Consider the following 18,282-nt stretch of genomic DNA (forward strand, 5'->3'; position numbering starts at 1 on the left):
TCTCCCCTGTCTTCTGCAAAGTGAGATTACTCCATACCTATATGGTTGAACTGGACATAGGGCAGAAAAAAGACCTGACATTTCAGTGTCTCTTCGTTACTTTAAGGGCGGTGGATATTTGGCAAAAGAGGGAAGGTGCTCTGTGTGTGTGTGTGTGTGTGTGTGTGTGTGTGTGTGTGTGTGTGTGTGTGTGTGTGTGTGTGTGTGTGTGTGTGTGTGTGAGTGTGCGTGTGTGTGGGTCCGTATGAATGCGTGAACAGGTACTTGGGACTGCATGCGTGTGTGCATGCGTGTGTGGCACCTCAGTGGATGTGTACAGTGGGGAAAATAAGTATTTAGTCAGTCACCAATTGTGCAAGTTCTCCCACTTAAAAAGATGAGAGAGGCCTGTAATTGACATCATAGGTAGACCTCAACTATGAGAGACAAAATGTGAAAAATTTTGTCTGACTTTTAAATAATTTATTTGCAAATAATGGTGGAAAATAAGTATTTCGTCACCTACAAACAAGCAAGATTTCTGGCTGTCACAGACCTGTAACTTCTTTTTTAAGAGGCTCCTCTTTCCCCCACTCATTACCTGTATTAATTGCACCTGTTTGAAGTCGTTAACAGTATAAAAGACACCTGCCCACAACCTCAAACACTCCAAACTCCACTATGGTGAAAACGAAAGAGCTGTCGGAGGACACCAGAAACCGAATTGTAGACCTGCACCAGGCTGGGAAGACTGAATCTGCAATAGGCAAGCAGCTTAGTGTGAAGAAATCTACTGTGGGAGCAATAATCAGAAAATGGAAGACCTACAAGACCACTACTAATCTCCCTCGATCTGGGGCTCCACGCAAGATCTCAGCCCGTGGGGTCAAAATGATCACAAGAACGGTGAGGAAAAATCCCAGAACCACAAGGGGGGATCTAGTGAATGACCTGCAGAAAGCTGGGACCAATGTTACAAAGGCTACCATCAGCAACACACTACGACGCCAGGGACTCAGATCTTGCAGTGCCAGACGTGTCCCCCTGCTTAAGCCAGTCCATATCCAGGCACGTCTGGTTTGCTAGAGAGCATTTGGATGTTCCAGAAGAGTATTGGGAGAATGTCATATGGTCAGATGAAACCAAAGTAGAACTATTTGGTAAAAACACAACTCGTCGTGTTTGGAGGACAGTGAATGCTGAGTTGCATCCAAAGAACACCATACCAACTGTGAAGCATGGGGGTGGCAACATCATGCTTTGGGGCTGTTTCTCTGCAAAGGGACCAGGACGACTGGTCCGTGTACATGAAAGAATGAATGGGGCCATGTATTGTGAGATTTTGGGTGCAAACCTCCTTCCATCAGCAAGGGCAATGAAGGAAACGTGGCTGGGTCTTTCAGCATGATAATGATCCAGGGCAACAAAGGAGTGGCTTCGTAAGAAACATTTCAAAGTCCTGGAGTGGCCTAGCCAGTCTCCCGATCTTAACCCCATCGAAAACTTTGGAGGGAGTTAAAAGTCCGTGTTGCCCGCCGACAGCCCCAAAACATCACTGCTCTAGAGGAGATCTGCATGGAGGAATGGGCCAACATACCAGCAACAATGTGTGCCAACCTTTTGAAGACTTACAGAAAACGTTTGACCTCTGTCATTGCCAACAGAGGATATACAACAAAGTATTGAGATGAACTTTTGTTATTGACCAAATACTTATTTTCCACCATTATTTGGAAATAAATTCTTTAAAAGTCAGACAAAATGATTTTCTCAATTTTTTTTTTCACATTTTGTCTCTCATAGTTGAGGTCTACCTATGATGTCAATTACTGGCCTCTCTCATCTTTTTAAGTGGGAGAACTTGCACAATTGGTGACTGACTAAATACTTATTTTCCCCACTGTATGTGATGGTAATGTCTTGCTGTTACAGGTGTCAGAACACCTGCATGCTTATTATCAAGCTCTCAGTGCTCTCGTCTCACATCCACAGTCTACAGACCAAGGCAGTTTTGGGGCTAATTATGTATCACCTCAACCAATTCAGTATTTGCAGCAAACCTCATTTTAAGGTCTATGAGAATCAGGTCTGCCCCAACCTTGTTAGGATTATAAGGAACGTACCGGTTTTGGGCTCCACGGAGAAGTACGGCTGCCCGTGTACGATGCTGTACACGACTCTGGCACTGTGGCCATATGTGGGGTCATCTGCGTCCGTCGCTGCCACCTGGACCACCATGGTGCCTTGGAGAAGGAACGAGAAGAGGAAAACACAATGATGGAGAGTTACCATGGCAGCACTGCCCACTAGGCCCGAGGTAAAAGCGCTGGAATGAGGTGTGATGCGCGTCAGACGTTGCCAGACCAGGCGGGAACCCATCCGGCCTGACCTATCCACGGGGGGGGGGGGGGGGGGGGCGGGGGGGCGGTGTTTGCTCGCTGGTTATTTGTGCTCAGCCCGATTGTGCAGACGTTGCATTATGGCACGATTTTTACGCTGATGCCTGGTTTCCACCTCTGACCGAGGAGCAATTAGTGATGGTGAAGAACATAAATGTATCCTTGGAGAATCGACGTGGTGCATCCTCTCGCCGGCGGGTGCTGCTTTCACACGGTGGCCCTCAGCCTGATGAAAAGCCCCTTTATGTTTGCATATTTCATGTTGACGGCTGCGGTGCACGGCTCACGCTTTTCCACCATGTCCCGAAACAACGCAACACAAATGAAGCGGTTGCTTTAAAAGGGGGTGATGTTTTATTTTACAGCAAACTCCCTCCATCCTTTCAATAAAAAAGGGTCTTCATGCATGGGTTGTATTTTACAGGCTTTCACCAAATGAATTGACCGTGAAAAGAGATGGCGCAAATCCTTCATTTCAGTCATAAAGCGCTACCACTGGGCTACGCCACCTGCAGATTTGTGGCCCTGGAATTATATCTAGCTCTAAAAGGCCTATCATGAGCTATATTGTATCAATTTCCCTAAGCAAACAAGAGCAAAGTGAAACAAAGTCTAGCAAAATTTTATGCACCTGATTAAAATGAGCTCCTGGACTGATATAATGGGCCATTCTGTTTGCTTGAGAAACCTGGCAAGGTCCACGGTAAGACTAATATTTAGTTTGCTTTTAGCAAACTGTGTGTACCCTGTTAATGTCCTAAACTAAAATCACTGCTTGAGTCAAGTTCAGTAGACAAACACTGGGACTGAGAGCTTCTAAAAGGTGAAACATCGAAAGGGCGAAAGAAACCCTTCATAGTTTATTCCAACATTTTTCAACCTAAGTTCTATCCACTGCATTTGTAGCTTAGGTTTGATTTCCACAGACAATAAATTAGACTTATTTCCTTGAACTTAGAAAATAACATATTTATGGTATAGCAAATTTAAACACCATGCTCTAATACTAAATATCTTACACTGAGACAGAAATAAGAATGTCAAAGCTCTTTTTATGTTTTACTATACTTTCAAATTCTGAAGCAACACAGTTAAAGGAATAACGGCTTTGTTCAGTTTTCCCAAGTTTCTGTGGTCTATATGTGCAATCAGGTGAAACTCATGTTTACAGGGCTAGCATTATGTTATGGGAAAAGCAGACCCATATCTGAAAGAATGAAATGTACAGGCTAACAATGCAATTTTATACAACTCAGTGGGTTTCTACGTAGAGATCTCATAAATTAAAATTGTTCTGAGATATACTCCGAGGTCACTGGGGTGTACAGGATGAATCTTATACACTTCTCACAAAAAGTTTTTTTTATGTTTGGCTTTCGGGTGAAATTTCAGGATGAACCTAAGATGCACTCTAACCTTTACAGGTGAACTTAACGTGAACTTCTCTTCTCTTTTCTTAACAACAGGTATTTGATCCATGAATCGACCAGTACATTTCAGTACCTCGCCATTGAGAGGCTTCAAACAGGATGTTCTCAGAAGGAAGTGACCTCTGAGCTTACAGTGTCAGAGTGTCATCAGCAGGTTGCAACAGAGACGCAGAGAGACTAGAAGAGTGACGGAAAGGCGTAGAAGTAGACGTCCTTTGGCCGCATCCCACACTGATGGCCGCTTCATTGTGAACGGTGCCCTGCGGAACCGGATGATGAATGTCACACAACTCCAGGTACATTTATGGGAGGTGAAAAGCACCCAAGTGTCATGTCAGACCATTACAAACCATTTGCATCAGAGTGGTCTGCGTGCTAGACGACCTACAAGGGTGCCTGACCACACCACCAGACATAGGTGTCATCGTCTTGTATGGGCCAGGGAGCATTCACACTGGACAAGGGACCAGTGGGTCTCGGTGCTGTTCACTAATGAAAGTTGATTCATGCTGAGCAGAAATGAAGGTTGCCAACGATGCTGGAGACATCAAGGGGAGCAGAAGCTTCAGACACTGTTGAACAGATTCAGACACTGTTGTCACCAGACCAGCCTTTGGTGGCAGTGGTGCTATTACAGTGTGGGCAGGTGTGTCTAGTCACCACAGAACTGCCCTACACTTTGTGGCAAGCACATACTACTTGAACAACATTATTAATCCTAGTCATTGTATATATATATATATATATATATATATATATATATATATATATATATAAATAGAGAGAGAGAGAGAGAGAACTATATATATAGTTCTTTATAAACTGGATATATGTTTCTCACTATCAGCAGGTGCAGATGTCTCCCTCCTACGGTTTTCTTCCTGTCTTTTTTTATTTGTCCATCTTCATTCCCATGATTGATCAAATGTCCCTAGTTTCATTTATTTTCTGCACACATAGAAACAGGCTCTGAAGTGTGGTCATCAATCCTGCATTCAGAAGGGCAATTGTCATCTGACAGTAATGAAAAATAAATACACCCTGACTAATTCCGGGATATGACATGTTTTCGAAAACCTCTTCCAAACAAGAGCTGAAATTTGACTGTTATGGTCAAGAAATCTCATTTCCGAAAGAGCATACGCGAGGGGTCGAATAAGCATGCAAGACCAGTGATTTTATATCAGTCAATTCCTGGGTAAATATCTCCTCAGCCACGGTTGTGTTATGGCGGTGTTGTTATTTACATCTTTTGAAAACAATGTGGCAAAGCATATTATACAGTAGGCACTGATTGGGCTTGCTTGTTTTGAAAGTTCTCCATAGGCCATTCTCTGTGTCAACTGATTCACTTCTCCTTTGACCCTCATGACATGTTTACCAATACAATTTTTCCTCAATTTTGAAACCGCTGAGAACCCACTGCTCCTATGCTATGCATCTCAAAATATGGAATTGTTAGAAATATTCATTTATTGGTCATTTAAGGCCAGCTGAATTATGTATTTAGCCTAAATCCACTAGTGAGTATTGCATTTCCACTCTCCCTACTGTTCTGTGTTCCAATAACAGCTATATAATTATGCATGGGTCATGTCACGTTTTAAAAGCTAAACATCTTTAGCGCAGTGATCACAAGAGATCACTGGAGATCTACTGCTGTGAGGAGCTTAGTTCCAACCCAAAGAGACCAAGCTTTATCAGTATTATTTTTCTGGTGTCAGAAATCCTTGATTATCCATAGCAGATGTAACAGATGGGGGGTGAAAACCTTAGGCCAGATGGTCAGGATGGATCTGGTGACCACTGTCATAGAACAAATGAACACTTATGTTTAACATCTGTAATAGTTAGCTGGACAAAACAATTTCGTACCAAATGAAATGTATTTACATGTAGCATTTATAGAATCATGGCAAATTAACCACATGCTGCATACATTATTAAAATGTTTACTATGTATGTGCAAAGACATCAGATTCTTTGCATTCTGTGCTTTAATATTTTGCATTCATGCAGTTCTTTGCATGTATTGCAGAATCATAACAGCCTGCATTTTTTATGAGTTTAACATAAATATTTATTATTTTTTTAATCTTCAAAGAACAATAAGACCTATAATAAATAAAACCCATATTCCATCATTTGTATTTGTTTTTTTCACTCCTATTAAAGTGATTACATACAAGAAGTTTCACACCTGCTACCCTTTGCTCTGAATAATTGTAGATTATTATTCCGAAACGAGGTAACGAGCTTTTGTAATTACTCTGTCAAAAAAATCGATGATAAATCTGAAACAATGAAAATCTGTAATATATTCTAGATCTTGTCCATACATTCCTCTGTACCTCTGGTATCAAGACTTGCGTTGTGGCTGTCCTACACAATAAAAACCATCTCTCTGAAGTCTTCTACACTTCCTGTAAATACATCAGTTAAAACTAATTTAACCCTGATAATGGTGCTGAAACCCCATAGCACATTGAGTGGAGCTCTTTAATTTTCCCCACAGGTCTGTAATTAAATGCACAATTCCGTTCTCAATCAGAGGTTGCATGAATTACCCAGAAGCACTGTTGGCTGAGAAGTAGCTTGTTGAAGATGAATTTAAAGATTCTGGCCTTGCTTTGTCACTCCAGTCTCCTGACTCCATGATTGGCCCTTTGTCAATTTTGCCCTCGGCCCCTTTCAGAGCAAAACCCTGCCACGACTGGATGACAAGGTCCGGGAGACCCCTCGCGTCTCTGCCAATGAACACTTGATGAAGATAAAAGTCTTCAGTGATCTTTGAGCCAGAAGGTCTTTGTGTGCATGGGCAAGTGCTGAACCTAATTACTATAATTAATTAAATTCATGATTTCCTCTTAATTGAAGCCATTTATCACCACACCACAGGGGCCATTAATGATTTAAATGCATCCATAAAAGAGATATTGGGGGAAAGAACACCTCAGCCACCTTCCTGTACTTCACTGACGTACATTGCCATGTTACCGATATAGCGATATTTCACACAGTCTCTTTTCCACACACTCCAAAAGAAATTGAGAACATGTATGATGTATAGATACATGAACAGTGCAGGTGATAAAGCATGTGCTGCTTTGCTAAACATATTACTCACTCTGATCTCATTATCTGTTTCTATCATTATCTTTCTATTTTTTTATCTCTCATGACAAGACATAGTCTTGTCTGTCTCAATCCAGAGCCTTTTTGCAAACGGGCGGCAGACCCCCCTGTGGTTGGATAATCACAATAAGGTCATCTCCGCTCTCATGTCTGAGTCTCTGCCAAAGCTCAGTTCCACTGCAAAATGATCTCATGAGTCCCTCTTGCCCCAGTTACCTGCTGGGAAACAGGGATGCTTTTTGTCCTCCTGTGAAGACTGACACTACATGCAGGTGCCGGTGGGTTTTAGGGGTTTTGTCACTATTCATGCCCCTCCTGCTTTAAGAACACACGTGTGCAGCGTCTCACGTCCTTTTCTCGGCTCCCCTCCACGACGGCTGTGAAGAGGTCAAACCACGTTTGCCACCCCCGTATCACTTGTGCTAGACACTCTGTGCCACTCCAGACCTCATTCGCCCTTTTTATTTTTTTGGCAGACTGTCAGAAGACGTTAAATGTGGGTTTAATCCATGTTTTCCTGCTCCGACAGGATCCAGGGAGGGGTCGAGGGGTGAAGGGAGCTAATCCCGGCTTCTGCACCGCGAGACACAGGGAGGTGTTCTGTTCTGCATCCCGTCTGATTTGAATAATCTGCTATCTGAGCCTTCAGTGCTGAGGCAGCTCACTGCTCAAGCTTTCATTCTGTGTGACAGTATCTTTCCCTCTTGGGATCATTTCATCCGCACACCCACAAACACACTGTTAAAGGCTTGAGATCCTGGACAACTGGGGGCTTATTTGTTTATACCATATAATTGAATTATTATTTTTTGCATTAATTAATTTATTCATTCATTAATGTATTATTATGGAGCATGTTGGAAATACGTCTTTGGATTTTGTTGTGGTATCCTGACTGTAGGAACTGCGTCTTGAAATGTGGGCATGTTGTTTTAGTTAAAAACCTGAAATGGTCTAATAAAATCAATTACTTCATCATTTAGGTAATCGGTGCTCTAAAAGTCATGGTGAAAATATAATAATAGTTTAGTAATAAAATAATTATAATATAAATAACCAAGGTATTTATTTGTCTTGACCAAAGTGAATAGAAGACCTCATAGGTTTCTATGACTTAAACTTAAATAAATATAACATAAATGTTTATAGATTTCATAGAATTATATATTATTATTTATTAGAATGATAAGCCTTATGATAACTGCAGTTATTATTATTACTTAAGACGTGAAAGTTTTCAAGTAAGTGTATGTCAGTTCAGTGACAATGGAAATTCTCACGAAAAGTTTGAAAGACCTTGTTGCTACTGGAGAGATCCATTCATGGTTATTGTATTGCCCTGATAGAGAGTGACCCCGCTTTCAAAGCAATCATAAATATGCAATAGTTAAAAATGCTAAATAGAAATTGTCATTAAGGGACTCAGTTACACAAAGATGTCCTGGTGGTCTGGAGGCACGAAGAGCAGCCTACAAGAGCCACGAAGCAGCTCTCTCTCCTGGGCTACTTAACACCCCTCACCCCCTTGCAAATGGGTAGATTTTCTGTGACTTTACCCATATACATTTCCACAAACATGAAATGTCGGCATTACCAAAAGCTGGCTTCTTGGGGATCTATATACAAAAACGTTCTTACAAATGTATAAAAGATGAACAATTGAAGTTCAAGCAAGCATGCTGTACAGCATCAATATACCACTAGTCTTCTGGAGAGTCATGGTTGAGCACCTCATCCAGAAACTACTTTCCATATACTCATCAACACCTAGCTGAGGCTATCAGATTATAAATACACCCGAAGACAGCCACAGATTAGCATACTTATTACACCTCTGATGCTACACTGGCACCCCACAGCACAAAAGTCAATATCTTGGCACCAAAGACAGCTATACTTACACATCTTAAAAAGTAGGCAAGATATCTGATTCCATAAGTCCCACAGGGATGTCATATATATATATATATATATATATATATATATATATATATATATATATATATATATATACATTGCTTACAGTACCATTTTTGTGATCATTCAGAAATAGAGGTGAGATGTTAACAGTTGTAGCTTAAATAGTCACAGTAGTCTGAATAAAGTATTTCTGCATGACGTTCAATGTGAAATTGTACTTTCTGCCACCCCTATCCTGCCATCTAACTCCATTTCCATTTCTTCAGTGTACTTCTGTCTGCTGAGTTTTCAAAGATGAGTGCAGATTGTAATAAACTGTCACTCACCAAGAGGTGACATCTCAGGCACTGCTGCTGTGTATGGTCCATCTGGGAACTTGGGCTCATTGTCGTTGATATCCTGGACCTTGACGATGAACTCGGACTCGGCCTCCACAGGTATGTTTGTGTCTCGGTCGACTGCTTGGGCCCGCAAGGTGTAGTACCCTTGCTCCTCTCGGTCCAAACGCTTGGTGGCGTGGATGTCTCCTGTGTTCTCATCAATGGTGAAGATGGAGGTTGCACCCTCTCCCATCAAGACATACTTCACATTCCCATCGCCCTTATCCACGTCGGAGTGAAGCTGGAACAATGATGTGAGAGTCAGAGGAAATAAATGGGACAGGCAGCTGACATCCCCGTTCTCTCTTATCCCCTGGGCATGACAAGACTTTAATGAAAATAACAATTTAGAACCCAGTATAGATGGGTTCTTGCTAAGGTTTTTATTGTTTTTTTCAGATAAAGTTTTCTGTAGTCTTTAACCTGTGAACAGTGTAGTGAAGTCATGAGGTCTCTCTAAGTAGAGATGTATGTAAGGAACTTTGTAACTTCTCTGGAGTGTATCAAATTGAGATCCTGGGCTTAAAGATTCAGATTGTACATAGGTGGATTTTCATTTGGGTGAATTATATTACTATCAGATAAAATGTTTGTCATAAAATATGAAGGTAAGAAAGGTGTTTTCAGCTTCTCTTAATAAACTAAGAATGTTCAGCACTTTGATCCTACAGATTTTTTTCTTTGTGTACATTCAGTGGGGATTATAGTTTAGAAGGACCTGACAGCTTTTGGACAGAACTGCAAAATTAATATATGCAGAATATATGCACCAAATCAGGCTTGTTGTTGAAGATACTGTCCTTTGGTTGCACTGAGACAGTTTTTCATGAAAACTCTGCTGAAAGTTAGTAACAAACACTGAGGAACTATACCACCATTCGCTTGGAATCTAAAGTTGTTCTGTTTTTTTTTCTTCAAAATAGTTGTCACAAATTTTAAAGGCAATTCAATTAACTATAGCTTATTTAATGTATCTCAAATTTTCACACCATTTACACTAAATTTTGAATAGTATCAAAATTTTATTTTTAAAATGTACAGTTCAACATAAATTAATGACTTAGATTATCAGTATTCTACAATTCTACCATTTTAATCAATGTATGACTAATACACAGTTGGACCATATGAAATTTTCCAATTTTGTGTAATGCTGCAGTTGCTTGTCTTGCAGAAATGGAAATGAGTGCACATAATTCTGCTCACAGTCTCCTGGGCGGTGTGTATGCGCCACATGCAGGCTCTATTTAAGGATACAGTTCTGTTAGCATGGGTAAGGGGGTGCGAAGGGGTGAACAAAAAAAAAAAAGCCCTCTTCAAATCAACGCTGTGCTCGGTGTGTAGACAGCCCTGCAGGAGTGATCGCGTTACTTGCTCAACTTCCCAACAGAAGAGACGGGCCACGTTTCAGAGGCTAGCTGTGTCACCAAGACGTCTCTCTGCACATTATGAGACTTCCACCTTGACACTTTGACGCTTGAGCAAAAACAACAGTATTTTTAGTCGTATACAAGTAATGGACTATACTCTTAAAATGGGCACTAATGGGGAAAAGTGGTAAATAAAGACTGACACAAAACCTGTCCTCATAACCTAGCCACTATATAAAACTTAATAAACTAAAAGAATAGAAGTTGGAAAAAAAATAACAACAAAAATATTTTTTAAAGAATAAATAAATCTGAGTGAAAAACAACTCTTGTTTTTTTTTTGTTTCCACTTTTTTAAAGAAGTGAATGTATGGTGAGACACATCTTTTTTAAAGAAGTGAATCTTTGTTAAAGAAGTGAATGTATGGTGAAACACATAGACCCACAGTGTTTGATAACTGTTGGTTATTAAAATGTGATTTTTGTCAGTAGTAGGAAAACAAGAAAAAGTGTGACATTTTAATTAATGTGAGGAAAATGTTCTTGTTGAACACGTTACACCTGAATGCTCAGTAATTATGTGTAAACATAACATTGAACATTGTGTAATACAACCTGAGAACGTATTTTTGCTACTTCATTGAACAGTGTTCCTGTCACGGTATGGAGGCCCCCTGCCGGCCGCCCCCATCAGCAGTGGCCGTATTTCATGTTGTCCTGTTGTTGTGATGTTGTGTTCATTCTTCAGGTGGGCGGGGCCCATCAGGAAACCCGACACCCGAGAGTCGTTTGTCTGTCTATGTTTGTTGTGTCTTTGTACCAGTTAACTGCTATCCTTAATTTGGATTAGTTCACGGGTTTTGAGTTTGTTCAGTTTATCCATTAAATCCTCCCTTTTCTCTGAGACTGGTGTGATCGCGTCATTTTTTATTTGCAGTCACAGTTCCAAAGAGCACCTTAACTGTAAACTGTTTGATTGATTTATAATATTGTGATAAGACATACATAGGGCGGAGCTGAGTTTTTCTCTATGCAGCGAGCTGTGTATACAGTAAAAATTCAAGGTCCATACCCAGAAGTGTGTTGAACAAGACTGGCAACAGTCTGCCTAAACCAGCCGCACAGTCCTGCTCTGCAGAAGCCTTTCAATCAACTTGATGATTGAATCATGCGCCTCAAAAAAAAAAGAAAAGCTTTTATTGGTTGTTGTTGTTGACTGAGTTTATTTAAACCAATATTAAGATTTAATTACAATTAAAAATGTCTGAAGCACTAAACTGGTTGATTTTCATTATAATTTGTGGTTTTTGAATTTGGCAAATAAACAAAATGTCCATCATCCTTGCTATTTTCCTTTATAGCCACATGCTGAGTCCAATCGTAACTTGCGAACACAACTTCTATCTTCCCAATTACTGATCAACAGCAAAACAAAACTTAAAAATAAAGGAAGACAATTTTTTGAATCCATGTGTTCCTTGGAACAGCAGGATACCTCTAAATTGTTGTTTCTTTGTTTTTTATTTTATTTATTTATATGGTTTGTAAAATCTTTCACTGAAAATATCCAACTCATCTTATCCATTGATTTGCTACTACAGGCTACAAACTATTCATGTTTTCTCCAGTGAGAGCACCAGTAACATTTATCCCAAATTTACCTGACTCAACTCATCATATAATTACCAGCTTTAGTTGGTAGATTACTTACACTGTGTTGGACTCTATCTCTCCAGTATCCTAATTGCATAGTCCTTGATTAGACTCTTCAGACAGACGTCTTCACTGTTCCACTGTTAGCCACTGATAAAGGTTAAGCCCACATTTGTTAAGCACTGTTACTGTATCTCTTTACCTGAGAACCAAACCACACCCCCTACCCTTTGATGTTTTGTCATTTCTCTCTGCAACAACATGCATGACATCACACTACAACATTACAAATTATTTCAATTCACGGCTTTGTTACATAAGCTGTCAGCGAAAATTGCATCTGAACTGACCTTTACATTTCAAGACTGTCTCACTGTGGTTCACTTGATTGCACTACACTCGAAACACTATTTGTGTCCACTGAGTTTAGTTGAAAAGCGTTTACTTCTTCACTTTCATTTCCGGTATGCAGTAAGCTTCAAAAAACCTGCAGAACTGCCATATTAGATTCCATTTAATCAATTGTCAAAATTGCCAAATGTGTAGGTCACCTTGGAGTGTAGATGTAGTTTTATACATTGGTCTTATACTGCTGTATCATCTAATGAGCTGCATGCCTGTCCATAATTCACCAAATGTAGAAAGTGTTAGTAAGCTTCTCATCTTGGTTTAGTTCATACTATGCATACCATGTATAAGTCTACATACATATAAGATGTACATAGGAATATCATACTGTGCAGGAAGCATTATCGTACTAGTTCCTGTGAGTTCTAAGGCCATTGTGAAACAGATGTTGAATCATGCCTACACACATGGGGAATGGCCTTTAGTCTTCAGTAGAAAAGTTGTTATACTTTACAGGACGACCTGAAATCAATTAGGTGTTCTTGATCAATAATTTAAATTAAATACATTTAGATGGTCTTGATCAAGTGTTTCTTTTAGAAATGACATAATCACTGACACAGAGAGGTCCAAAGGTATAGATACTATCTCTATTCTAAAACTGTACCTAAAAATTAAATTCATTTTCTCAGCGATCATTATTTTGTTTGTGTGTTGTTTTTGAGGTTGTACATTTTCATTATAGAGTTATCTTCTAGCAAGAGTTTAGAGCATCTTATCTTAAATGACCCAAAGTGATGTGTGTGATCAGCACTGAATATAAAGGGAACCAAGACACCCCCCTCCCACCAAAAAGCTGCATAATCTGCACTTGACCACATATTTTAATCAGTGCATTTATCATTTATCATTTATCATTATGAGATTCAAAGCCCTTCCCCCAATACCCTAATGCTTAAATACAAAAGGCAGCAGTTGGCGAGGTACAGTTTCAGTTGTTTCGTCCCAAAACTGCTTACCACTGAACAAATGAGAACAGAGGTTCCTCTCTTTGGCCGTGAGTAAGTTCAACGAATTGAAGCTTCCTTATCATCCTTCACTCTATCAAATATGAGTATCTGAGCCATTATTTCAGACCAAGAATACAGAGTCTGTGTATAGAAAGTTATATGTTCAGCAGCAGAACACACAATGCCTGTTTTCCCCCAGAAATCTGTTATAACACTGCAATATAATTTTACATTCTGGTCCTGCTAGATAGGACCTCAGAATATGTATGAAACCACATGAAGGGCTCCAGCACAACAGCAAAACATAAAGCATATGCCTTATATTTATTCACACTACAACAAGGATAAAGCAGAATGTGTGTAGAGTGTGTGTATGTGTGTGTGAGAGAGACAGAGAAAAACATATTAGGGGAGGATATAGTGCTGTGCATGGTAAAGATGTTGGTAGCAGTTCATCTCTCTCACACAAACACAAACAAATTCAATACCTCTGCTGTTCTGACTTTTAATTTCTTCATTCAAATCAAAGTGTGCGTGGCTCACTCTCTGACTGCTCTTCTGAAGAACAGATATCACAGACGAAATGAAATCATTTGCAGTGTGGAAAACATTGAAGAGATGTGTGTAATGATCAGCCATCACTCTGTCTGTCTCACCAGTGAGAAAGCCAGGAGCCCACAGATATATGAGGATTCCCCTTAGGGCAGACATAGCTGGAGACAATAGTAAGACAGAGATGAGAAACACACACACACACACACACACACACACACACACACAAACACACACACACAAATTCAACAGCAAGTCTTTAATCCCCAGAGTCCTCATCTCTAAACCCATTCTGACTCATAACATAAGTTCCCCACTGAGCATCTACCCCTTTGGAAACTGTATTTATATATGTAATGGTACAGGCGAAACAAACACAGAATTATTTTAGCCACTGTTGCTTTAAGCACTTGGGATGCTTTAACCCACTAGACGCTACACAAAGCTAGGAGAGCTGTCCCTTCTTAAGACACGCCTACTAATCAGCACATGCAGCAGCTACAGCTTTTAGGGCCTCTTTAAATAGCCTGCGGTTATACAGCCTTAGAGTGGCTTGCGCGGGTTTTAAGATGTTGTTGATGTGGTGGGTTCTTCCCTTTGAGGCACGCTGCTGGCGTGTTTCCTCTGTATTGTCATGTTAAATGCAGAGTGGCTTTTAAATGCTTTTAGGATGAATACAACTGTTTGCCATTCTAATGTTTTTCCCGGGATTTTATCCTGATCTTATGATACCATTTTGGAGCATTCATGTAGTATATTAACAGATTATGTAGTTTTAAGTTTCTGTGTTGTCTATTGAAGCTTTGGTTACAGAATCATACACTGTAGAGGGTATATGGGCTCTAGGGTACAACCATCTAGCTATGGTTTTGCTTTTCTCTATTATTTGGGTTCTTTGTCTCTCATGTGGAAGTCCCCCCCCCCCTTTTCCATAGTACTATGACTTCTTAATGACTCATCATTCAAGAGACCTACACTGTGGGTTTAGACCCTCTTTGGCATGCGAGACTGGTGTGGACTAGTTTCCTAAACCCCTACCACCCCTTCCTGTTTGTTGGCAACGTGCTGTCTTCTCTTGGGTTGGTGACCAGGATTTATAAGATGCTGCTGGATGGCTTTTATTGAACTTGACTTTAATTATGCAAAATTAGGGGCTGTTGCCAGATGTAGATGGTACCTTTCCAATGCTAATATAACAGAATGGAAGCTCTCTTACCGAGAATCAAAGTCTGTTTCATTTGCAGTAAACAAATTCTAATTTTATTTTGAGATCCTTGAAGGAGTTCAGAGCACTTGGACATGTGACAGAGGGTCACTAAATCAACTTTTAATGGTCATATCTACAGAAGTGTCTCCCAGTAAAGCCCTTTTAATAATAACATTCTCACATGAATAAGTAGTGTGCAGCCAAATACCTTGGGTGATGGGCAACTCCACTCTGGCCGAGACACTGGTGCCAGTCTGCTGGAGTCTGGTATATGCTCTGGACATCAAGGTCACTAACATCTTAGCATTGTTGAGAATGGTCCAATAATTATTTAACTACTGTCATGGAGAAGATGGTGCAAGTATAGTTAAACTTTTAATTCAGGAAATGCACATGACTAAAAATGGTAGTGGACTTTTATTTGTTTAGTTGTTCAAATTGAGGATAAGGATCTGTTCTCAGTCTTTACATAAGCAATAAGTCATATTTTCCACCAAAAAGTAGTAAACAACGATGTCTATTTTTCATTTGTTCCTATATACTGCAGCTCACAGGAAACAACGAATCAATTACTTTGTCGACCTCAAATAAAGCAGATAATCATCTCTAGAGTGGGTTCCCCTTCTGTACAGCACTCTGTATTGTACAGTGAGGAGTTGTTAAAATGACTAGTTAAACGTCTGCTATTGCTCCTCAGAATCTTTCCATGTGAGATTATGGCGAATTAGCAAGATCAGTCATGTCTCCTCATATGCAGTTATCCCTTTGTGATTCCTTTTCATAATATTCCGTCTGTATGTTTAAAGTGAACACTAATAATATTTACAAATGTAAAATGACATGATCAAAGACGTGCAGAACATTTCCCTCTAATTCTAGGAAGTGCGGCCAAAACTTAGCAGACAGATGGACCGAGCGGCTCGTGAGCACACACATTTACTCAGACTGTGAAGAAGCTTCCTCCCCATATCACATGTCCTATTCCATGCATATAATGAAATACCAGTTCTTAGATGACTTTACTGAGACATGAAATGCTTTTAAATCACATGGCCAATTAAGCTATAAGCTGAAATAAAGATAGATGAATATGGGGTGATCACACACAATAACGTATGCATTTCATTTTTCTCACATTGATAGATATTTTAGAACTGCTCCTCATAGGTAAACTGGCAGTAAAATGTAAAATGCTTAGTGTAAAATTGACTTACTTGTTCAAGGATGTACAGGAAGCCTAACTTGAACATTCATTAATGCGCCTCTACCCCAGGTGAGTTAGCCAATTTGAAGTAACTGCCTCCAAAAACAGCATAGTGCTGTTTCAAGTGTCTGTCAACCTTCCATGTTAATCATAGCTTGACACAAGCTCCAAAGCAACTGGAAATAGGCCAGTTAGAAGGCGAAATGGGAAAATATTGCCAGACAGCTTCGGCAAGGATTGAGCAGGCGTCACCGCTCACCCGAGCTGAATGTGCAAGCCAATCAACTTTCCATCAAAGTCAGAATTGATTTTCCAAATTGTGAGAGATGCCATTTTTTCTATCTGGGAGGTGAGACTTCATATCTGGAAACAGCTGAGTGCACCTGGATACAGAGGCCACATGGTTATTACAAGAACAACAGTGTAGAAAAAAATACACTGATATTTGGCCACGATATAGCCAAGAAGAACCAAAACTTTATGATTTGTTTATTAATTTATATGAGAAATTATTAAAAGGTTTAAATGCTAAAGTAAATGGATGTTGTTTGGTGACGGTAGACTTGTGCAGTATGTTTCCACATAATAAAGCTCATAAACCAAAGAGCTACATCTAACATGTTTGCATGACATTTTAAACATAACCAAGCATTTAGCAACACTGTAAAACGATGGCTAACTGTGCTACAGTATTACAGATTTTTAGACATACAAAATGGTTTGCCTTCTTTGTCATGGCATAGTGTGATTCTCAGTCTGAAGTCTGAATACTCTTGTAGCAATGCCAAAACTACTCATACAGGCCTCTGAGTAGCATTGATTTTGTTTTTTTTAAGTCAAAGTCAAACAGTGGCTTTTGGATATAACAGTACGCTATATGAATAGAAAGGTTCTTTAAAATGTAAAAAAAAAAGAAATGCTATTTTGTGCTTTCTGTATAACATGGTTTTTTTGTGTGTGTGTGTGTGTGTGTGTGTGTGTGTGTGTGTGTGTGTGTGTGTGTGTGTGTGTTTGTTAACTCATACAGAGATGATGTGGAATTGCACTGACCCGCACATGTTTATATATACATAAATAGTTCTCCTTATGTGATCCAGAAAAGGTTCATGACATAGTTGCTAAAGGGGCTACCCCAGAGGGTGTCACTGTAGTCATATAATATAAATGCAAATCATACACATATTGAGACGCTGCTCTAGCCACAGTAATATAGATCTGCACTCTAGTCCCTCTCTCTCTCTCTCTCTCTCTCTCTCTCTCTCTCTCTCTCTCTCTAATGCATCTCAGCTGTCAGCTTTCAGCTGCATCATTTCCTAAATAGGAAAAAAAGATCATAGATATTGTGTCAGTAAGGTGCAGCTGAGTGTGTGTGTGTGTGTGGGGGGGGGGGGGGGGGGGGGGGGGATTCCTGTCCACTCTTTTAAAAGGGTTGCCTTTTCATGTTTACTGTTCATGCTGAACTTTGTAAAGATGGTGAGACCTGCTTCTTTGTCCTGAACAGGGGCCATGAGGACCATCACGGTGAGAAACGACCCCGATTGCCAACGAGGCAATTTACATCTGGCTCAATGACGAGTCGCCGCTGTGACGTGGAGCTCCGGATGAGAGACGGAGAGGAGGGACAGTGAGGAGGAAGGAAGACATTAAAACGCCTCAGGGGGGCCTTAAAAGTCACACGTCAGAGCTGAAAGTGAG

The 18,282-nt window shown here is 40.1% G+C and overlaps 1 protein-coding gene across 3 annotated transcripts in view; it reads right to left on the minus strand.

Annotated features, from left to right (window-relative positions):
- LOC143519306 (cadherin-7) overlaps positions 1–18,282 on the minus strand; it is a 90,352-nt gene that overhangs the window by 46,700 nt on the left and 25,370 nt on the right. For all 3 annotated transcript variants that reach the window (XM_077012611.1, XM_077012610.1, XM_077012609.1), the window contains 2 exons: positions 9,190–9,484; positions 2,103–2,222 (listed from right to left, as the gene is read on the minus strand). In XM_077012611.1, coding sequence (XP_076868726.1) covers positions 2,103–2,222; positions 9,190–9,484 — 415 coding nt within the window. The remainder of the gene's footprint in view (positions 1–2,102; positions 2,223–9,189; positions 9,485–18,282) is intronic.

Source organism: Brachyhypopomus gauderio, chromosome 7 (assembly GCF_052324685.1).
Source record: "Brachyhypopomus gauderio isolate BG-103 chromosome 7, BGAUD_0.2, whole genome shotgun sequence".
Taxonomy (NCBI): Eukaryota; Metazoa; Chordata; class Actinopteri; order Gymnotiformes; family Hypopomidae; genus Brachyhypopomus; species Brachyhypopomus gauderio.